Source organism: Hermetia illucens, chromosome 6, assembly GCF_905115235.1.
Source record: "Hermetia illucens chromosome 6, iHerIll2.2.curated.20191125, whole genome shotgun sequence".
In the NCBI taxonomy this organism is placed as follows: domain Eukaryota; kingdom Metazoa; phylum Arthropoda; class Insecta; order Diptera; family Stratiomyidae; genus Hermetia; species Hermetia illucens.
Genome location: NC_051854.1, coordinates 16,042,589 through 16,066,231, shown reverse-complemented (window position 1 = coordinate 16,066,231; position 23,643 = coordinate 16,042,589). Strand labels below are relative to the sequence as shown.

The 23,643-nt window shown below is 44.3% G+C and overlaps 1 protein-coding gene across 3 annotated transcripts in view; it reads right to left on the bottom strand.

Annotated features, from left to right (window-relative positions):
• The window catches only part of LOC119659502 (hemicentin-2), a 371,159-nt gene that overhangs the window by 102,038 nt on the left and 245,478 nt on the right, over nt 1–23,643 (bottom strand). For 2 of the 3 annotated variants that reach the window (XM_038067628.1, XM_038067630.1), the window contains exons 8-12: nt 21,904–22,015; nt 21,592–21,712; nt 10,381–10,544; nt 3,972–4,130; nt 3,652–3,825 (exon numbers count right to left, since the gene is read on the bottom strand). In XM_038067628.1, coding sequence (XP_037923556.1) covers nt 3,652–3,825; nt 3,972–4,130; nt 10,381–10,544; nt 21,592–21,712; nt 21,904–22,015 — 730 coding nt within the window. The remainder of the gene's footprint in view (nt 1–3,651; nt 3,826–3,971; nt 4,131–10,380; nt 10,545–21,591; nt 21,713–21,903; nt 22,016–23,643) is intronic. The other variant, XM_038067629.1, reaches the window with a different exon arrangement.

The window sequence follows — 23,643 nt, the reverse complement described above, 5'->3', positions numbered from 1 at the left end:
TAGGCATGCTGGGACTTAGAGAAAGGCGCTTTCTCCACATTCGTCTGTAAATAACAATGAACTCATTTAATCGAAGTCGAAGACGGCGGTCCATTTCCATCTCCATTGTGAGAAAAATCTTTCTGTGGAGATTGTTAAGACTTCCCACAATGCAGTTTGATTCTTTCCTCTTGACCACGGCAGCTGGTGCTCAGAGGTGGCGGTGAGGAAGATGGGGCGGCAACTATATCGGCCAAACCAAAACCAAGTGGTCGAGGAGAACCTCCATAGTGGTGGCACCGGGAGACGCTTTAATTACTTTGGTTTGCCGGCCGTGATTCAGTAGGCGAATGCTCCAAAGACCTAATTAGGGCGATCAGATCCAAGTCTGCACGGGGACTCATCTGAAGTGGCAAATTGGTCACGAAACCTTACCAGGGGTATACTGGTACCATGGCAACCGGGAAAGCCCCTGGACTCACATACTTCGGGTGAACTCCTGTTGTATGTGAGGACAACTCGGTTATTTGCGGTTGGCCCCCCTAGTGGGAGTTTCATGGTGGTTGTGGCTGTGCTCAAGCGAGAAGAGACCTTCGGGCCTCGACGTGGTGTTGCGTATCAACACGGGTGCCGTACTCCATAGTTCGGTAGAGATTTAGGTAATTCTTGGATCCACCAGTATGAATGCTAAGCCATGCACTTGGTATAGACTGGTACCGTTGTGACTTGTCTCAGCGGGGCTCTGATTGTGGTCACAAAATCAATCCGTGTCTGAAGAGGACCGTAGGATTAAGTCTCACGATAGGTGCCTACGTAAATCACTGTGGTCTTCACTCGACCACGGCAGCGACATCATTTAAACACCTAGAATAGTGGTACTATTCTCTCTCGCTCCATTTTCTCTTTCATTTTGCTCATAAATACTTCGTTAAGTAGGGGAGAAAGGGGTATTACAAACTGCAAAATTTAAAGTTCGTATATTAACGGACCTATTTCTTCCATTGACGAGCTTTCTTTTTTTCCTCTTTCGTAGTTCTTTTAAAATGCGCCGTTGATTTGATTGATGGCTGGAGCCATAGTGATGGAGTTTCAGTAGATCCAAATAAAACCACAATAGTATTATTGCTAAACAAGTTGGGATATCGGAAGCTGGGCGCTTCGGTTAAAAGATTTTGTGTTCGTCTTATGTGTGGAACTCCCTATGCATGGTTTTCCATTCGTATAATACATAGCAAAAACAAGTCGGGAAACTGGAAGCTGGACGCTTCAGGTATGAAAGGTTTTGTGTACTTCTTTTATAAGTTTACGGAGACAGTATATGACTGCTTGAATGTAAATGCAGACAACAGTTGGCGTCTCTGTAATGCATTCACGGTATGCATTAAGAAGACTGTGTGGCAGCTACACCCTACTCAACTGACCAAAGGTGCAAATTAAGCTAGCTCAGATATGCTAACGTGGAAGCAGTCGCATCAGAAATCCTGTTGATTACCCTGTTGTTGTAAGTCTGCGATAGGTAAGGCATCCATAATAAAATTCATTTTGACACATGCATGCATTGTCTAGTGGTCGAGGTTGAGCTTTGTTATGCTAGCGTAGATTCAAAGGCTCGGTTACCCCCGACAATATTCGCATTCAAAACTATCCTAAATCTACACATTCTTGATGTAAGTACCAGTGCATCGCTGGTAATTTGAAACTTGATAGACTCGCTCGCCAAGAGTCTGGCTCCACAATAGTGGGACTATCCATTGTCAAATCAACTATTGACAGCCGAAAACCTTTTGAAAGACCCTGGGTCCCCTAGAGCGGCATTTTTATTGACCCTCAAGATGTGAGGCTTGCATACCCTAGTTTTTAACAGAACACTGTTCCTTAATCTACAACATGAAGAAGTTAGGGGTGATGGTGTCGGCTATAAGTAGTCAATAGAAGGAAAAGGGGGACGGAGCTTAGCATTTTATATACCGCTGCCTTGCGTCCTCAGATATTAGACGAAGATATCTCGGTAAAGTTTGCTATAACGAAACAGTGTTAGCTAAAAGTGGGTGTCCCTGCCGCCCATAGTAGGCCGAACACACGAGGAAGGTAGGTATCAGTATGAGTAATGCCACCACACTTTCCCAGCGAGATTTTTCTATGATTAGCTTTCCAGCTTTCTTGTTTGCCTGCCTGTCTGTCACACCCGATTTATTTGAAAAAGGCTGAACCAATTGTCACGAAGTTTGGTAGGACTCTGTGGTCTATGAATCCCTTTACATACAATCATTCTGCACTGGTTTGAGGGGGGCTTCCTGCACTGACACTTGACAATTGCTGAGTGCATCAGCGTATACAATTTCTGGCATCCTGAACTGGCTAGCATATTTTTTGGATTATATTTGATTAATTGTAATTCGATATAACTAAGTATGCTACGCTACCTTCTGGTAATTTTCACGGCATCTAAGGAGCACCATACGAATTTTCGTAGTCATCAGAGGAGAGATTCAAAAATAAAAATTAAGAAAGAGCCAAAAATTATTAAAGAAGTTAGCTGGACTAGTATCGTAAAATTAAGAAGTTTATCGGCAACCGCAACCAATAGGTATTTGGGCCAATATTAAGGTATCTATCATTGCTAAAAACTATTATATTTGTATTAGTAATAGGGACTTTCATATTTTCCCAAGCAATGTTCATAGAACGTCCCGTGGACAAAATAACATTTCCAATACTGAACCAAATTCCAAGCAAATATGACCTACTTTCCTATGAAGAAAAACAAACTCATCCTTTTCCCAAATAGATTCAAATCCATCCTTACTCCCTTTGAAATAGCGAGAGCATTCTGGAGGAATATTTCACTATGTTTGTATGCAGAGAAGCATAAAAATTGCATTTTTTTCTTCTTGGACAATGCAAACGATATAAATCAAAAAGTGCGATTCATCCCCCGAAACTGCTCGGTAAAATTATCACGTTGCATATAAAAACATAAATCTTTCAAATCGTGAACGCTCAATTACACATGAAAGGGAACTTATCCTTATTTCGCAGTCCTTTTTCTTTGCACAACTCACCCACACGTCGTCGTCCGTTGGATCTTTTACATGCATGCACAGAGTGAGCTCTCGGCTATTTATATCCAACTTAATTTGAAAATGGCAGGAAATGTGAGAAGGCATTCTGACTGCCCGATTAGATTGTTGGGAAATTGGAAAGAGCTCGTAGCAGTAATCAGTTTTTAATTTATTAAGTTTTAAGAGGCTTCGAAGTTGTGTGTGCTTTGTACGGTTCCCGGGAGAGTATGCTTCGTCTGAGATTGCTCGTTGTGTTAATATTTCTAGGGGATGAAGGCTGAGGGTAATTAGCATGCAAGAAGTTTTTGCTTGCTTTCAGCATGGTAGGAACTCAACTTACGAACTGCAGTTCCACACACCCAGGTAGCTGAGATTCACCTTGACTTCGAAGGTAGCTCCCACATGGCTGGACCAGAGGTAAATTTTTGAGCAGACAGAAATCTTTGAACTCCACCAAAGGAAAAATTCTAGAAATGTCTGTTGAACTATTCTAGAATTTCTTCTTTAACCTTATATCACTACTTCCACGGCAAAACAAATGCAACCAAAGACTAAGATAGAATAGGAAAGTATCTAAAACTAAAATGATGTGAATAAAATGGGAATGCACCTGTAAACGTACCCTCCACAATCAAATGGACCGCATGTCGATCAACGCCTCGTTCGTTTTCTACCACCAAATAGTACGGTCGGGCGTCGTGCATGTCGACATCTCTAATATGCAAAGTACTCAAGTAGCAATCCTCCCGCGAGTCCTGCAGCACTTCGTCTGCATGGTACCGAGCTGTGAAGAAATAAAGCAAGATTTGCATCACTATCTATTCTGCGTGCATGAATATGTATGCATCTATTATGCAAAAATGATTGTTCATTATAAAACTTCCAAAACGGAAATTAACTAGTTTGTTAGATATAAGGAGCAGCTCTTACTGATTCCTGCACCAGCTTCCAATCTCAAGGACCCCCATTCCCAGGCTACGTGACGTGGTCTCGGGTCGGCGCAGACAACAAGCGAAAGACTGGCAGTTTGTCCTTTTCGTACCGATACTGAGTGAGCACCAGGATGCAATCGAAGAACTTGCGGGGCACCTGAAAAGAAAATAAAACACAAAAAGATTTTCAATTTACAGCCAACAAACAAAGTTTCACATGACATTATGATTTCAAATAATTCATAACATATTCAATGTACGGAAGTCCTTTTCATGATACTTTTGGGGGCCAGATTGATGACACACAATTCCAGCCCTTCACACACGCGAAGGACCTGAATAGTGAACAGCGAGATCCGATGTTCTGGCATACTTAAAAGTTTATTCAGCAGAAAAGCATCTAAAGGGAAAATTCAAAACTGCTTACAGAGATCCAACAATCTTGAGCAACTTTGAGTGCAAAAGGTTCCACATGTAAGTCCGTGTGTACAAGGAAAGTTCCCTGCGTCCTGAACTAAATAGCGTGCCTTTGATGGGTAAGCAGATTTTGAAAACAAGAACGACGATGCGTTTATAATGATGTGAAAAGTAGTATTCAAACTGAGCCAAGTTGAAAGTGCCGAACGGACTACGTAGGCAGTTTTAGGTGAAAGATATCAAATGGTATCTGCGGTTGAAGCTGGGTAGGCTCGGAGATGATTTTTGTGGAAGATATGACTCCCTTTTTGCGCGAAGACAGATTCATAGTTTTAGATATTTAGTGTTACAGGCTATGATTTTTAGTACAAAGAAGATAACGTCTATTTGTAAATTGCTTTTTGAACGTACTATTACGGGAACTCTGGTGGGTATCATAGTAGAAAGGCGGGCTGGTCTGAGTATAGTTCCATAATTTGGCAAGTCCTCATATGACCTCCTCGCGATGGCCGCTGGAAACGTTACTTCGACAGGCCAAGACTGTGTAGGGCCGGGCTGAGAGTAGGCTCATCCACCTCACGAGGATGTGCTTGTCTGCTGGTCATGTGTTAGGGGCAAGTGGATTTGTCGGGTGGATAGGTCGAAGAAACCGCCCGGGGATCATCCTCTCTGCACTGGAGAGAGAGAAAACCCTTACTCTGGTGGCCGGGCTAGCCAGGGTGGACATTTTCCCCGGACTACTCGTGGGACCAAGACATGAATTCAATTATCGGAGAAAGAGCTGCTGGCATCTAGCCAGGAGTCGTCGAAAACAGCACATTCGGTGCCAGCCGTAGCACCGTTGAAACGAAGCGCGAGGACCACTCGGAGCGAGGTGGCAGGTGGTTTCCAGCCTGGAATCTACTGTTTGGTGTAGCAAGTACCAGACATAGTACTCCTAACCCGAAACCTTCGACGTCTTGCGATCCCCAAGTACCAAAAGGTCATGTATATTCTCAGTAAGATTACTAAGAATAAGAAGGCCAGTACTGTCGACGAGCGGGATGAAAAAGATTGCGCTCAATATCAGACGATTGTTGAGGAAGTCCACCGCTCTCAAACGCAATCTCAAGACCAGGTCGAACAAGATCACAAGCGGAGCAGAGTGGGCAAGAGCTTGGACGCTAAGCAATATCTGGAGAAAAATAAGCAGCAACAGCCAGCCAACGAGCCACAAATTGCGACACCTGTAGCGCTGCCGGATGGTAATTCCGGCAGCGGCAAACTAGCGCCGGAAGTGTGGACCAATCTTGAGGTCAGCCTGTCGGAAATGGTCATTGAGCATCTCCTGGACGCCAAAGACAAACACACAGGAACCATACCCTGCCTTGATTCCTTTCAGGTGGTCCGTGGGTTCTACGTTATGGCTTGCGAGGATCAATTCGCCAAGGACTTTCTCGGCCCATGTGTCCCTAAGATCAGCGACACCCGAAGAGGCGTAAAGCTCAAAATTATCCCCTACGACGAGATACCCAGGAGACCGGTCGCGTGCATCTGGTTGCCGACGATCCACATGGATAAGGACAAGCTCGTCCAATCCCTGCGCCTTCAAAACCCCAGGATTCCCATGGACGATTTGATTATTATCCAGGAGGAGGAACCCCAGACAAACAGCCAACCTTCTCTGCTTCGTATAAACGGAGAGTGCCTGGAGCCACTGGAAAAGGTAGACAATAAATTGCGGTTCAGAGTCAGGAATGCATAGGTAAAAGTTTTCCGGTCTGCGAAACCGAACGACGACCTGGATCCAATCGACCGTCTGACGGGGAATGACGAACCCCCCACGCAAGCAGATCATGCTGAGGGTGACGTAGATAAATCTGCAGCATTCCAACTGCACCTCGTCTAATCTTGTTGTTTCCCCCCTAGATGAAGACATCGACATCGAACTAGTACAGGAGTCCAACGCTCGTCAAACGGCTCCAAAGCAAATATTTTAATTTATTCCATAGTAAAAGAGACGCTGATCAGGACGGACCTACAGCATGTACCCTCACAAGGAAGAGTCTGCACGCTTTTTTTTGTGTCAGGACTTGAGTTCCAGCAACCCAATCGTGGTAAAATTGGAGCAAACATGGCTCACGACCGGTCAGTTCCGGCAGAGGAATTACAACTTTTGACGAGCGCCATATCAACAAAGAACGCCAACCTGTTAATAGACTGTGACGCCAATGCAAAGCATACGACCAAAAGGCGGTCTTGGTTGGACTATTGCCAGAAAATCGAAAGCACCAGCGAATCCGCGAGGCTCAGTAAGACTCTGTCCAAGCAACATAAGAGCCCATCTTTTCTTAAAAAGTCGGAAGGCTCCTGGACGGAATCTTCTGGTGAAACTTTGGAGCACCTTCCCGCGAGCCAGGAGGACTATGAGTCAGAGCCTGCTTGGAGGGTTTGCTGCCGTCCTAGCCGTGCGAGTCTGTCAAATCGGTAGTTACCGAGGATAAGCTCGGCGGGGTTATAAACAGCTCCTCCGTATATAAATCTCCGGGCTTAGATTGAATAATGCCAGCCATGCTACAGAAGCAGCAGGTAAAGGTTGTGCCGTGGCTTGTTGAGATTTACCGGAGCTATATCTTCTTAGGATACATACTAAAGTCCGATGTGTTTTTATACCGAAAGCGGGCAGGCGCGGCCATAACTTCGCGAAGCACTTTCGACCAATCAGCCTCACCTCTTTCGTGTTGGAGACCCTAGAGCGCGGCAGGACATCCACTTAAGGGCGATTATGGAGAGAATGCCTTTCTCTAAGTCCCAGGATGCCTACTTCAAAGGCAAATCCACAGAAACCGCTCTCTACGGGAAAATTTGTACGGTTGAGCGGTCACTGCAGTACAAGCAGTATACCCTAGCTGCCCACTTGGGTATAGAGGGAGCATTCAGCAGCGTTAGTACCAACGCTATCAAGGAAACCTTGACCAGTATGGGATTGGAGGGGTATTTTACACATTATATTATATCCATACTGAGTATCAGGATAATCCAGGCGGTCCCACTTGACCGTAGTTGTGAACAGAGACAGGCCCCAGGGGGCGCCATATCTCTGGTGCTCTGGTTAATATTGAGGGAGGAAATTTTACGAATATTGGACAGCAGTTTCAGGGATGTTTCCTTCCATTACGAGCGAGGGAGGAGTGTTGCGAAAGATGGGCCTGTAGACCGCAAGATGCGGACTCGGCATATATCCAACTAGAACGGAACTGATACTATTCACCACCAAGACAAGGGTACCTGGATTCCACTTACCACGGCTGAATGAACAAAGATTGTTTCTTTCCTCCAATGGAAAGTATCTGGGGGTAATCCTGGAGCCAAAACTAAATTGGAGATTGACATATAACCTGTATAGCCTTCTATGCCTGCAAGAGAACCTTTACAAGAAATGGGGTCTCCGGGCGAGAATTGTTCTGGATGTTCACCGCTGTGGTGCGTCCAATCCAAACGTACGGCTCTATTGTATGCTGGCTGGTTTTGAGCAAAAAATACAATAGAAAGAAGCTTAATAGGATTCAAAGAAAGGCCGCAGCAACATCCTAGACGAAGTATCTCGGGAAATCTAGGCATTCCCCACAGACTATTCCACCTGTGCCAGAACAAGGCGGGTTTGGCCCGCTTATAAAATAGCCCGATTACAAGAACTCCTGCGCCAGACACGTGCAAATGCATGCTAGATTACAGCGGTCTGCACCGGATACTGGCCGATAGGGAATGTTGCCAGGCGGGGCATACCCTACAATTCGCATTACCGAAGCTGCGGAGAAGATGGGGATACCGTCAGGCACTGCCTCTGCGATTTCCCAGCTCTAGCTAGAGCCAGGCTACGGACACTGGGTAAATTATTCTTTGGCGACCTCAGAGAGATTTTTAGCTGCAGAGTGGGAGACCTACCTTCCTTCGTCAATGTTACGGGCTGGCTCTGAAGATCTGAGCCGGCTGGACTTTGCCTCCCTGCTCTCATAACAGCTGTCACGGTCTTAGGAGTTTGTGTCATCAAAACAGCGCACTATAGCGCTAATTGGGCTTCTCGGAGCAGATTTATTTATCGCTGCATCTGCAGTTGCTGCTGATCTGGTCCGAGACCTTTCCCAGAGAGTTTAAAAAGGGGATGATCGTCAAGACCGCAAGAAGGGGACCAGTTATGAGTGTGATAGTTGGAGGGGTATCTGCTTGCTCTCTGCCGTTGCAAAGATAACAGCTAAAATGATTCTAGAACGCATCAAAGAACATATTAAAAGCTTGATCGACAGAGAGCAGGCTGGTTTCTGCTCTAGATCCTCCTGCATAGACCACATCAACACCCTGGAGATCTTTTGGAACAGTGCGCGAAATGTAGATCTTCGCAACACATAAAGCTAGCAGGTAGTATATCTGGACTGCACTATGTACGAAGGGCATTCCGGAGAAACTATTGGCTATTATCAGAGCAGCATATGACGGCACAAAATTTCATGTACTGCACTGAGGTAAAATCTCAGAGGATTTTGAGGCTCAAAGGGAAGGTCGCCAAAGTTGCATTCTGTCCCCGATAATATTATTTCTTCAAGTTATCGGTGCCGTTTTTGCTGCCTTGCCCGGAGGACGTGGAGGAATTTATTGGACGATGACGTCTTTCCTCAAATACCTCGACTACGCTGATGACATCTGTTTGCTATCTTATCGGGACATGGACCTTGGCCAAATGGCTCTGGATTTGGAAAGAGAGGCAAATAGGGTTGGACTGAAGATAAACTCCAACAAAACCAAAATTCTCCGTTTGACGGATCTTCGCACCTTCCCTATCTGCATTAATGGGCAGAGCATTGAAGACGTTGATCAATTTGTATATCTAGGAATCATGGTTTCTGTCGACGGTGGCACCGAACGCTAGATCCGCTTTCGCTGCCCTGTCTAAAATCTGGAAATGCAGCTATCTCATAACCAAGATCAAGTGACGACCACTGTTTCTCAAAAGCTCCAAGCTTTCGTCAATACCAGTCAGCGTCGTGTCATTGGAGTGCGCTGGCCTGAGACTATTTCAAATGAAGAACTTTGTCGGCGTACTGGCCAGCGACTCGTACGTACTGTGAAGACGGAAGTGGCAGTGGATAGATCACACTTTAAGGAGGGGTGACAATTACATTGCGGGCTACGCCATGCCAAGATGACTGACGAGTGGGTCACCCCAAGGGCACCTGGTACAAAACAGTAGAGGAAGAGTGCGAGCAACTCAGGAAGTCGTAGGGGGAACTGAATGGGGTGCCCGCGAGTGATGGAGCCCAGGTGTGTTTGTTGCGCTATACTCCACCAAGGGGTGAATGGCATATCCTCTGCTTGGAAATAGTTAGCCTGAGTGGCCCTCAAAACCTTCTCGGGCTTTTTCTCTATCACTCTATGATGCTACCTGCTGTAGGTAACGTTTTGAAAAGTACGAAATATTCCTACTCCATTCTCGAGGCATTTTCAACCCCTCAAGTCTTTAGATTGAACTAAGTGGCATATATTCTGTATGATTGGAAATTACGCTCAAATTTCAAAAACAGGCGGAAGCTGTAAGAGTTCCGGTAGAAATGTTTCTCATCTACTTGACTCTTGTTGCATAAGGAGAGATTCGTGCTAGTACATAGTTCCGCTGGGAAACTTGGAAAATTCGAACAGGAATTTCGTAGAGTCCATGGAAGAATGTGTTCATGCTGCTCAATTAAAATAGGGGCTGTTCCTGTTTTTAGTTGAACGAAGTTACGTCGAGTTACCCTTGTAAAATCGTGACCTAGAAATCACAGCATTTTTTCTGTGAAGAGGTGAAATTAGTCCTACTATTTCGTCCCTAAGAGCATCCTTGAAACATTTATGCAAGCAAGTCGATCCTTCCCAACAGGGGGTTGTTTAAGAGCCGAATTGCATAATTAAAATGAAATAATTAAATATTGTGAACAAGAGCGGAAAAATATTGGTATGAACACGTTTCGGTAATTTACCTACTACTTGTAACGACACCGGTGAAGATGTGACAGTCCTTTCCTGGCCATTTATATAATTCGTTGCATGACATTCGTATTCGCCCTGGTAGTCGTAAGTTACATTGTCGATTACGAGCCGCTTCTCCATCCCCCGTTCGAGCAGTTTGCTTCCCGTTGGTAACCTGCAAATAAAGTGATTCATTTCAGTGGTTATAGAATGGGACACAAAATTAATGATGATGAGGCTGAAAATCTTGAATGACGAGAGATGCTTGACCATTACGTTTTATATTTATACAATTTAAGGACCTTATGATGTGAAAATGTAGCTGAGTTGCGGAGAGCAAGGACATTTTTATGCTGGATGTTCATTTAATGGTGTCATAAAAGTGGGGCCCGGAGGAGAGCATAATGAATCAGGACATCACTGGGACAATATTGCTGGTTGGAATTTAATGAGGCTTTATTGCGGTGGGGGCGATCAGTCAAAGCAAATTGTTTGAAATATTGACTTCAGGATTTTTTTTTAAAGAAAACTTCGTTCAATGACTTCCTTCCTCCCATGCTTGTGGGAATCAGGGTCGACATTTTCTAACCTCCTCCTGTTTGGCTCAGAAGGGATTCCATCAAGTGTACGCGTCGGAATCAATGAGCGTTCACCTTCAATTTCGCTTAGCATTCAACATGTGTAATAACTTTCTCACATCATCCCCCCTTTTTGGCCGTCTTACAAGAAAAAGCTTTACCGTTGCGTGTTTCTGATGGGTGCGATGTGGTGGAAAGAGATTGAAACCCATTAAAGCATTAAAGGTTACATGACGGTCAGAAATTTCCTTTCAGTGACTTGAGCATTTTCACTTTTTCTTGCGTGCGAACAGAGCAATCCTGGAAAAAGGAATATTTTTTTTCTGCTGGTGTAAACAATTATGATGGTAGGTTCCCACCGGGAGACCGAAATCAAAGAAAATTTTCCTAGTTTGGCCTTTTTGTCGGGAGTTTTATATGTCCCGTATCAAAGATGTTCTGGACAAAACCACCCAAGGGTGCGTTACAATTGAATTTTTTTCCTGTGAAATGGTTTCCGGTTTCTGTTGCGGCTGGTTCTCTTTTTATGATTTTCTAATAAAAGGCAGTGTGAAATTTCATCCTAGGCCATTGGCTTCCTTGGAATTGTGGCCGAGGAATCGAGGAGTTGAGAAATCAATATCTGGAAGTGCGAAATTCTAAAGAAAATATTAGAAATGTTTTCGATGACATGTGACCTAGCCACGTAGACATATGTCATCTATGCTTATTGCAGGACTTTGACATAAAACGGCCATGACGAAAAGGACCCTTTTTCGTACAATAACATGATTTCATTGTTATTCAGCCAGGATTTTCGTCCGAATGGTAAGGTGGGGGGAGGAGCTTTTGTAGTCGGACTTAAACTGAGCATTTGTGTAAAATAAATGAGAAGTGAATTCTAGGACGCCTCCAGGAGCAACGCTTGCTACAGCTCTAACAAAACGGAATAGAACCCTCCGGTTTACACCAGAAATCTGGATTACTCGCTTTGTGAAAACTCGCCCTCTTCGTCGTCGCTTTCTTAAGTTATCATCTGCATCTGAAAACTTTAAAAATTCCTCCACAAGGAAGAATCAGATGACACGAAACAAGAGCGAATTTCGTTTCAAGCACTTTTTGCTTTCGCTGCTCGCAACTATGTCGCAAAAAGCGCTGTACCCGTAGATATTTCCGCTTTGCGTCTTGTAGTCCTGCAAGCGAAATCAGGCCATGAACACGGCGTAGAAAAAAAAAATTTGCAACATGAGTTTGCAATCATTTTCAGTAATGGGGTGGAAAATATTCTGGATACTATGGCTGTTCGCAAAGCAGAAAATTTCTTCCTGTCGCTGTCGCTTTTCGCGTTTTTCACAATGTTCTCGTAGTTGTTTCAGATTTTTTCCTCTCTTAGCCGCACTTTTTCCACTCAGTCCCGGCTTGAGCTGGATATTGTGCTAAAGAGAGAAGACACAGGACTAAGGTAGAAAAAAGGAAAAGACAACCTTTGAGGAAGGGTTGCGGAGGAAGGAAAAACTCTTTCCGGAAGGAAAATTAACACTGGAACGCAACGAGAAGAAATAGGGAGAAAAAAATAAAGGAGTAGGGGAGAAAATAGATGTCGATTTTATCAGAAAATTCACATCTGGGACAGGGTAAAGTCGTTTTAGTTTAGTGGCGTTGTTGAGATTTTCATAACATAGCTCCGAGGGTTTTGCCTGCTCCAGCAGAAAGCAGTGCTTTGTTAATTCCTCTCTGCTGAATAATGAGTTACAGTTATGCTAAATCTCGTTAAAAAAAGCAATAGCTTTAATTCGTTCTTTCGGCACTTAATTTCCAGCGATCAAGATTAAGAAGTTGTAAAAATAATGGCGAGCTTTATTCCTGGGTGTAAAATTGCGACAGTTGTGAGCGACTATCCTTTAGTTTTTCACATTGTATTTTAGAGCTCAAGGGTTCGTAATTTCATTGTAGTTTCAATCTGTTTTGGTTCTCCTTGTGGAATATGAAGATGGTTATGGGATTCAGTTGCGTAATATCTTGCTCCTTTACGAAATGCAGTATTTTTGTGGCCTAACCTATATATTGTATCTGGGTGCCATTCACCCCATAACGGCTCATAATGCACCAACCACCTCTACGCGATATCGTTCAGTCTCTCTTCAAGACTTTCCGAGACGTTTGGACTCCTACTCCACTGCTCTACGACATGTGTTCATAGAGCGACTCAATCGCCAGCCATCTTGAGATAGAGTAGCCAAATATAAGATTGTCGCCCTTCCTTAGTCACATCAACCAGGGGTAGGTGGTCTGTGCTGCGACGAAGTTGTTCGTTCGAAATTGCATTAAGCCAGTGTACCCCGATGACAAGTCGTAGGCGAATGTTCACGGAGGCTTGGAGCTTTTGAGTGACAGTGGTGGTAACTTTTTATGTGTCACTCAATAGCCCAGAATACTCTCTGTTAATGCGTCGGGAGGTATCCAGTTCGGTGTTGCCATCGACATAAACGACGTTTCCTTGTTATACAAATTAGCTTTTCCTGTTCACTCCCCTTGGTGGAGTATAGGGCATCCACAGAGTCAGATTGTCACTTAATGCTTTGCGAGTGATAATCTCACAGTAGCAAGATAAACATAAGAAGAACGAGATACCCATGACGATTGGTATTCGAACCCAGGGTAGCAAGATGGGGAGGGTGACACTCTGCACCCTTAAATATCGCGCCGACACCTTTGATGTTCTGCCCATTAATGCAGATAGAAACAGTGCCATAATCCATCAGGCTGAGATCCGTGGTCTTATTGGTGTTTATCTTCAGTCCAACTCTACTTCTCAAATCTAGAGCCAGGTCCGAGATGCGTCATCAGCGTAGTCGAGGTGTTTAAGGAAAAATGTCACAGTCCATTGACGCCCTCTATGTCCTTCGGATAAGGTAGCAGAAAAACGTCACCGATAACAAGAAAAAAGTAGCATCGGTGATAGGATGTAACCTTGGCGGACTCCACTTTGGACTTCGAAATCCTCCGAGACTACCTGGGTGCAGCATGTGACCTTTTATGCCATCACATGTCGCTTCGATACTAGCTTCTCCGGGATGCCCTCCCCCCGCGACATTCTGCATAGATCACGTCGGATACATTTCCTGCTCAAGCTGTTGAAAGTCTTCACGAAACCAATGAAAAGCAGGTCAAACATCGCGCACTGTTCTAAAATGATCCGTAGGGTCTTAACAAAAATGGTTGGGGTCCGTACGCTCCGGTGATCAGAAAAAGAAGAAAGAGCAAACGCGCCCCGGCCTCGTGCCAGGTCGCCCGCTGTGTCGGCGGTACTTCAATGCGTTTGATGGAGGTGATATCACTGCCGGTAATGCTGTTGGTGGTTCTCGCTTCTGATGTGCCGACACATCACTCCGCCGCGTGTTCAGCGGAGGAACCGGGGACGTGATGGCATCAATGTGGCTACCGGGCAAACCCGACGCTTCGTAGATGCATTTTTGACGTGCCTCCTAGTTCGGCGAAGACCTTCAGCCTCGACAAGGAGACCCATTTGGGCCCGCTCGAACGTCTAGCTTAAAGGAGTGCTCCCGCTGCTCCAGGACTAAAGGGGGCCCTCATATGGTGATTGCAGCGGCCATTCTAATAAGGTCCTGTGCGCACGCTGGATACATTTGCTGTTTACGCTATTGAAAGTCTCAGTCAAGTGACCAATGGAAGGCAGCTCAAACATAGCGCAATGTTCTAGAAGATCCGTAGGGTGTTGATATAGTCAAAGCAGGAGAACCCAGCGTATAAACCAGCCTGTTCTTTTTTAGAAGTTATTTATTTCATTGAAAATTTTTGAAGTATAATTTTTGGTGTTTTGGTAGTTCTTGCTTCCGATGTGCCGCCACATCACTCCGCCCCGCGTGGGTTCAGTGGAGGAATGATGGGTGCAGCGGCCTCCGAGGAGCGTACACCCTAATGATGCCCTGTGAACATGTCCCGATTTGGGGTGTCAACCTCCGGTGTTGTGTGTCAGGTTGAGGAAGGTTGTTGTAGCTCCCATAATATTGTTAGCTACAGATATTGCACCTATATCTCTCACGGCTTTACTAGATGTGTTAGCTCGAACCATCCATAAATTCACCATTCTCTAAATGTACTTGATGCTGCGGGGGGTTTTCAGCGGATTTTCCCACTAACTTACAACCGCTCTGCCCGGATGGCTCAAGTGGTTAGAGCGCTGGACTGTCATAGCGGAGGGTCGCGGTCCAAATCTCACAAGTTGCAAAGGGATTTGTTATAATGACTAGATGCCGGATACTAGTCGACTCAGCTGCGAATAAGTACCTGAGTCAAATCAAGGTAATAATCTCAGGCGAGCGCATTGCTGACTACATTGCCTCCTACAGGGTACTGTAATCCTCTAGTGTACCGTTACAGTCTTAAATGAAGTGCTCTAGCACAATTCAAGGCCCTGATCCAATCGGGATTGTTGCGCCAACGATTATTATTACAATCGCCCCCTACCACCAAACCCACAGATATATATTAAGTAGGTAGGATCGAGTCCTTAGCACTTAGTGCGAGTATAAGGTAAAATCCGACATGTGCCGAGATTGTGATAAAACGGAATAACAACAAACAAATGAGACCCGATGCCGCACACAAACTGGCCCATCAATTGGGGCTACATCTCCTCAATACTGATATTCAGGTAATAACACCAAAGAAGAGAGGAGTTGGAAAGTCAGACAGCTCAGAATTGGGCACAACCAACTAAGTCCGTGAAGACGCGAATAAGCAAAAGTACTTTCGAGGTTAACATATCAGACATCGGAAAGAAAATAACTCTAAAAGAATGCCTGGAACAGGAAAAGGCCCTCAATAAGAAGAGAGGAGCAGCAGCCTACACAACAGGAATGTTCCAAATCCGAACCTGAAAAGGAAGAAACCGGGATCTCGGCGGTCATTCTATCTGAACAAACACTAACATATACTAACTCGTAAGAAGCACGGAATCATCCCAGAACTTATCATTGATCAGATATGCAAGGGATTAAACGCCACGCTTGTATCTATCTGATGTACGCTTCTGTCAGGCTTACTGCTGATATACTGCACGGCGGAAAAGTTCACGTTGATACTACCTAACTTGTCAGGCTAGAAGGAAGCATTTGCTGGAATTCATATTTTGGGGGCGCACATAATTTCAGACTATCTTACCAAATGTGTAGGGGTGGAAGGGGTTTTCTGGACCTCATTATTGCTTAAAATGGAGGTCTAGATACACAGTTGTGGTGGAGGTGGATGAGCAATCGTTTGAGGCAGTCACAAGTCAGAAGTGCCGCGGAAGTAGGATATTTTTGAGTATACATCTGAAATCTCGCTGTTAAGATCATCGCGCCAGCAAGTAAGACGAGTTTGCCAAAGAACAAAATGGACGCCGCAACATCAGAAACTGAAGGAAGAATGGCAGGTTCTCCGAAGTACTCTGATAGAACCTATGAGGAAAAGTAAAAAGTATTGACTTCAGTCAACTCGGAAATCTATTTCGACTACCCCCATCCATACGTATCTTATATATCTTGTATTGCCTCTTCCTACTGCAATTCTGGCCTGTGCGGCTTTTTCTCTAGTTGCTTCTTGCACTTGCAAATCCTCCTTCTGCTCTTGTTCAGCTTCTTGCTTCACGTTTCAAATTTCCCTAATTCTTGCAGTAGAATCATCAAACCACTGAAATGAAATGATGAATTCCTGAAATTAAATCATTTAGTACCGTAATTGGTACGCCATTTGTGATGAGCAGAGAGGTTCGCAGATGATCTAATGATAAATTCCAGCTGGAAACTATCAACTACGAAGGTAGGACTAGGGAAATCGTCTCGAGTTGGCTACCGCCAACTACATGGGCGAATACTTCTCCTTCAATGAGCTAGACCTTCTAATAGAAGGATGTTGTTAATCCAAACCATCATGACAACGCAAGTGGATAAATTGAGCTAGTGACAAAAAAAATTTATTCAATGCCTGGGAGCGACACGATTTGATGTAAAATTTAAGGGGAAGCTCCAAGAACCGCTCACATAAAACCCGATGATTAAACAGTGTTGAAACTATCATAGTAATTACAGACATGGCATCATATTATTTAGTGGCTATAACTATGCTAATTAATTAATTTCGGAGAGTCTTTACTTCCCCAATTTTTAATATTCATTTTTTACATTTGTTTTTATTCTTATTATTTATTAAACGTTCGTAATAAGTCTCACGACCGGCAGATGCGGAATTCTGCTCGACTGGGCAAAACCTCGCCCTTTCACTGGCTTCATGGCCAAGATGGCGGAGCCTGCTTGAATTAGGCAACGGCCTCCTGTACAACGCACAACAATTCGGTTTCATCCCGCCCATCTTTCTTGTCGAGGACGAGGTCGCCGAGGAGCCGCAGGTTCTCTCCGTGCACCATATCAGCAGGGTTGGCACCAAATTCTTTTCGGACGGCTGTACGGAGACCAACCAGAATGAAAAGTAAGAGTTGCGATCGGGACGGATCATTGCGTGCCATAACAGCGGTCTTCAGCGTCCGGTGCCAACGTTCTAACATCCCATTGGACTGCAAATTGTTGTCTGCTTCAATCCCAGGAGCTTTGGGCTCCCAGAAGACAGTAGACCCCAATTGCAGTTCGTGGTCTGTGATAATTACGGCGGAATCTACTCCCGACAAAGGGCATCAACACATAACTTTGCTGTGATGTCCTTCAGAGGTATTGCCTCAGGCCACCTCATAAGCAAACCAATGTCGTGAGGCAAAATTTGAAGCTGTGCAAGTCTCGAAATGAGCCTACTATATCGAGGTGTATGGTGTGGAAGCACTCCACTTCCTTCCTAGCATGCCTAGTGACGTTACAGTTCTGGCACACAGTGTACTCTCTGGGCCAAGAATTCACTGCTAGAAATGCTTGCAGGAGTCTAGCCGGCCCATTGTTCGAATGCTGAAGTGCGCTAGATCATGTACCGAGCGAAACACTTCTTTACGAAAAGCGTCCGGAATATATAGCCTAGGTTCCTTTTTGGAGATCTCGCAATAGATAGAGAAATGTGAGCCGAAGATAGGGAACTCCTTGAGCTTGTATTTGGGGTTCGATTGCAGGCTCTGAAGAGCTGTATTATCCTTCTGAGCGATTGCCGAAAAATCGACTGCGGGCGCGATGTTGATATCAGAGATCCGGGAGAAAGTGTCAGCGAGTAAATTGTCTCTACCGGCTTATGAAGGTTATGTGACGAACTGGGCGAGGGGAAACTTTTCCGGGTTTCTAACGTAAAGCAAAAGTTAGAACCTTATGGCCCGTTAACATGGCGAACGGCATGCCTTCCAAAAGGAAGAACTTGATACTCAGATATACGGCTAGTAATTCATCATCATAAACGCGGTATTTCCGTTGAGTGGGGTTCAACTGTTTTGAGAAAGGACATAACAGTTGCCAGTTTTGGTTCACCGTCCTGTGACGAGCAGCGCCCACTGCAATGTGTGAGCCTAGGATTGCATCCTGCTGACGGAATGCGAAGCTTTTGCTTGATGGTTTCAAACGCTTGGACGGTTTCTGGAGACCACAAAATCTTCTAAGATTCTTTGATCTTAAGACCAGATAGGAGGTGGTGGTGAGCTGCTTTGCACAGTAAACGACGGTAGACGTTTACCATACCTACAAAGGTCTTTCACCGTCTTTAGTAGTGGAAAGTCTTGTCTTGGTCGGGTTGTATGCCGTCGAGGGTGATTGAATGGCTTAGAAATTTCACTTGTTGGTGGAGAAGTTTATACTTTTCAATGTTAGGTCATAGAATAGATAAATATCTAGAAGGTTTGCACTGCAATGCACAGGCCAAAAGTCATCTCGAAGAGTTCGAAAGGTCTGTCTGTCTGTCTGTGAAATATTTTCAGGAACTACAACGATTTAATAGTAAGTTTTGGAGAGGTCCAAGGTCGAGATAATAGGACAGTTTGTTAAGTAACCCGTAAAGTTTTGGATGAGTACAGTGGGATATCAATCCGGAATTGTCTGAGCATTCATGTCTATAACCTACATAAGGTGGAGTGGAGATGACCAACAGCTGTAATTAATTTTTTGAATTCTTTCCGCGCAACAACGACCTTTGGGGTGGTAAAAAACGCACCTTCGGAAGGATTGAGGAGACAGTAGTGTTGATGTGGTGTTGAACATCATGTTTACCTGGCTGGGAGATATTAATGGCGGTAGAAATGTTGCGGTATTTTTGATGGACTGCGCGCATGCATCAATCCACAACGTCCTCAAAAATGATGCAAAAAGTTTTGTTGTTTTCGCAGGTTGAAATCAAAACCTGAGATGCTTTGCGCGCTATTGACATGAACCAGTACGGGATGGTTGGGGAATAATGTCCGTACAATGCGGTTCATTTGGTCGGTATTTAGTACGCAGGGCTTCCGCAGGGCCCCGATTTTTCGAGTGGCAAGTGTATAGCCAAGTCTCCACGGGTCCTCATTCACCTCCTTGACTAGGTTCTGCCAGCCGCGAGCTTTGCTATTATTTATCGGATTGCGGAATCTCCTTTTTGTTGATCTATACTCTGCCTTTATGGTGCACACCTTCTCACTCGGGTGTAAACGTTGTGCCCAACGGCGGCCCCTTGATAGGTCGGTAATTTCTGCCGTCAACTACTTTGAAAGCGTGTACTGGTGATCACTTGCCGAGTAGTCTTCTAGGACTCGCCGTTGGTAACGGAGATTCCGATGCAAAAGTGATTTCAGGGATGCTTTTTTCGCAGTCTGGGCACCGAAACGTTGGCGTGGATCTGGTGTTTAAAACTACGAGCCGGATTCTCGATGACATTTCCAGAATCCGTTTTCCTTTGGAGTTTGGCTGAGGTACGCTCTATTGAAAAGTCCTAAAATTAAAGTCACCGCATACCGCGATTCGATTGGACACCATACCGAACCCGCAGTATGTGCGACGCTCTCACCAGACGCGCCACGATCCCTGCAAAAAACGCAAATTACGCTTTCATTGCAGGTTTTCACTTGGTGGCCTACCTGCCCGCATCTCCGGAATGCTGTCTTTCTGCCGGGTCCCTTGCAAGTTGCTCACGTGGGCCCACAGTCCAAACACTTGTGATACGTACCCTCTATACTACCCATCTAATTTTGATTTTCGCACGGCTAAGGAGTTTCCTCGCATATTGTTCGGGGACTAACACCATAGCTTGTTTTTGGCCTCGAGCGTTGACAGAGGTGATACCTACCCGGGCATAGGTTACCTCTCGACATTCACTCCTTATGGCCTCCTCCACTTCGACCTCTTTACTGAGGCAGTCAAGGTTTCAGCTTTCTAGAGAGCACGTAGGCTCTAGACTAAAACCAGGAGCCTTCACCCTCAGTAACCTCTCGACCGCTTCGCAGCACGTCTTCTTGGTGGTCGTCTTCGGTCTAATTTGATAACCCTTCGTTTTCCGTATGGAAGACACTTCTGCTCCGTTGTCCTCGAGTTTCATCCTATAGTGGATTTCATGTCTTGCTCTCCGTCGGTTTAACGAGTAGCGCCAATTGTCTAGTCCTTTTTCGTTTTCTTGTCTTTTCTGTTACTGGCTTTTGGTTTGTAGCCTCCTTGTCTTTGGATAGACGGGACTCTGCGGCGTAGCCAGTTGTTTCCTTTTATCCATCTTCACTTCTTTTTTTGGACTCTGGTATGCCTACTTCTTTTAGGCACGTATTCCTCTTTCCGCTTTTTCCCCAGTTCGTTTGGCAGTGTGCTATCTGCGATCTATTTGGCGATAACAGTGTTTTCAGCGGAAAGTGCGGCTGTTTCCATTTCCAAGCATTTTTCGCTGCTCTCCATGTTTCTCCCTAGAAAGAGATGCGGTCCAGTAGTTCTTTCAGTTCCACCAGCTCGCTTCTAACGCATTAGGGAATAGTTTGTTGGGTCTGGAGACGGGGAGGACTAAAACTTTTCGTCTGTGTCTGCTAGAAAAATGCGCCTGGTAAGAGGTGGTACAATGTCAAGTGATGTTGCTGCACTTCTGATAGACCCCCCCCCCGTCGTTTACGGAGCTGTGAAGCGAGTATTAAGTTGATAGTTGATATAGCGGAGTGATCTCCGCCACAAGTGATTTAACAAAAAAATCGTCTCCCCTCCGAAGTTAAGCGTTGTTGAGCGTGGCTGCTGATTAGATGGGAGACCAGTTTCCATTTGTTCGTCAGTATTGTTCTCCGTGTTGCCCACTGTAACCGTTTGATGAGATCTGTTTAAGACTGTCATTTTATAGCGCCTGATGTCTACTAATTTTGCAATGAGATTTAGATGATTTTTTTTTCCGCGATTTTCGGAGTTGGCCCTTCCTTCTGAGGCGGTGTGCTCCTCGCTACTTGGGGGAATACTCATTTTATATGGCTCATCTTCTATACTGTCAGATATGAACAGGTGCCCTGACTAATGCTAGACATACTTAGTAAAGTCTCACCACCTACCCCATTTAAATCAAAGATATTATTTGCACTTAAGCTGAACAAATTGGATAGTAAACGTCCCTAAGGTTAATGCTCCCATTTCAAGTCCTAAAAAAGTATGAATGCGTGATTATATAAAATAATGTCTGTCAACCTATTGCAAGCGATAAGCATTACTCTCATCTATAATACATTAAAGATAAAAAGTAAGAATAAATTTTCCTCACCTCTGAAACCATTTGAACGTCGGTGGTGGATTCCCATCAGCATCGCAAATGAATGCAGCTGGACTATATAATGGTGCAGTCGTTAGCAAGTCTGGACCGGCAATATTTATTCTGGGCGGATCTGAAGGAATAAAATAAATACAAATAAACCTCCAACTACTGTTGATTATCACTTCAAACACCAAGTCCTGAAGGAGCCAGATGCAGAGCTCCTCCAGTCCTGAAAGTATCTTCATCTAACATATCTATGGACGAACGTATCTATTCTCCCTTCTTACCCGTGGTCTTACTCTAGATGCGATAAATACTCACACTTAACATCAACTTCGACAGAAAGTTGCTCTGAAGTTCCAACGGTATTTTGTGCTTGACATGTATACAGACCAGCATCACCTCGACTAACTGGACGAAGTTGTAAGGATTCCTGCAAGTAAGAATAACACAAATTTCACAAAAAAAAATATAATAAGGAAGTACGAACAGTAATAAACAGCTGGAAGAAGTAGATTGCGATCCAACAGAAGAAGAAGATGATGAACTGGTAGTTTATCAAGGATAATTCTGCTGAGTTTATTTGTTTCGGCACCTAATTTCCTTTTCTTATCAGCGAAAAAGTTGAAAAGGTGAATGAGGACAGTCGGGATTAGTAGTTTCAAGTCATTTGGAGTTGAAGCAAGTTTTAGACAATAGCTAGTTGGGTCCCTTCAAAGCCAGGAAGAACTTGTAAATATTTGCGTCCTGGTACCGTGGCAAACTTTCTTGTTTGAGACTTCTTGCTTTTGTCTAATTAGTCGCCGAAGCCTCTCATCTACAAAGTAATTCAGGGAAAACCTAATTAAGAAATAAAACTCCCAAGTAATCTGAGTTAATGATAACTCAATCACGTAGCTATTAAACATCATTTCTCCAGTGGAAATATCCTCATTAAATCCCACCTTTTTTACAAGACAGTCAAGTGACTTCACCTTCACATCCTTGACTGAGTTCTCGGCAAAGTAGGAAATTCACTGGACGTACGAAACCGAAGTTTTATCTGTACAAACAGTAAAAGAGCAATAAAAAGTTTATGATGATACGGTAATGATGTTTTATGCAAATTGACATAATTCACCGGCTGAGAAGTCAAGAAAATATCAGGACGAAGCTGGGCAAATACGGCCAATGACAGCATCCTCCAGGAGCAAGTTTCTTAGGTGATAAAAATGTACAAGTGTACAGTTAATTGAATGATGTTCTTGTTGGTCCTTTCCTCCTTTCTCAACCTGCTTGATTCTGCTACATCCTCTTGTACAGATCCCCGTAGGATTTTTAATTGAATTAAAAAATGAGAAATTTATTTTCTCCATCTGAACAGATGGAAGGAAAGTTTATGAATTGCATAAATGTTTGTTTGTTCTCCTTGAATGGAGATTTAGGTCAGCGTTAAATGGGAAAACATGGCTCCACTTGGAATATAAATAACCGTTCATGCTCACGTTGGAAACATATAAGAAATATTGAATAAAATGGAGAGGAAATTTGAATTTTTTTATTTCACAAGCAATTAAAATGTTAAATGGTCCACAAGATACAGGAATAAATAGAAGTAACCCAGCAGATCAGATTTTAAGGAGCGGAGATAAGTGCGGAGTTTATAGAAATCACTGGCAACAAGGCCCATTCAGATTGATCTAGGTACGAAAAGTATTCAGTTGAAAATCTAATTTAGGCTGATGTAATTACTCTTTCTATTCTATTTTCGGTACCTCATTAAGACAGTTTCGTTCCCGAACAACCTTTTACGAGACCCCAATGGTTTGCACCTCCACCACGTTCGCTCAGATTTACTCAGAAGAGCAAAGAATATATTCCGTCACTGACGTGGCAGTTCTCCTGCAAAGGAAGTAGCTCATCGAGCAAAATAGATAACTAGTTCTTGTAGAAATACTAGTTACCCATTCGGTCCGGCTCAAAAAGGCACAATGGAGAGTTAACTGTTAGGCTCTCAATCTCGTTGCTCTGAGTTCGAATCCCGGTCGTCATGCATACCTTGTGTTCGCCTTTGTGCTTGTC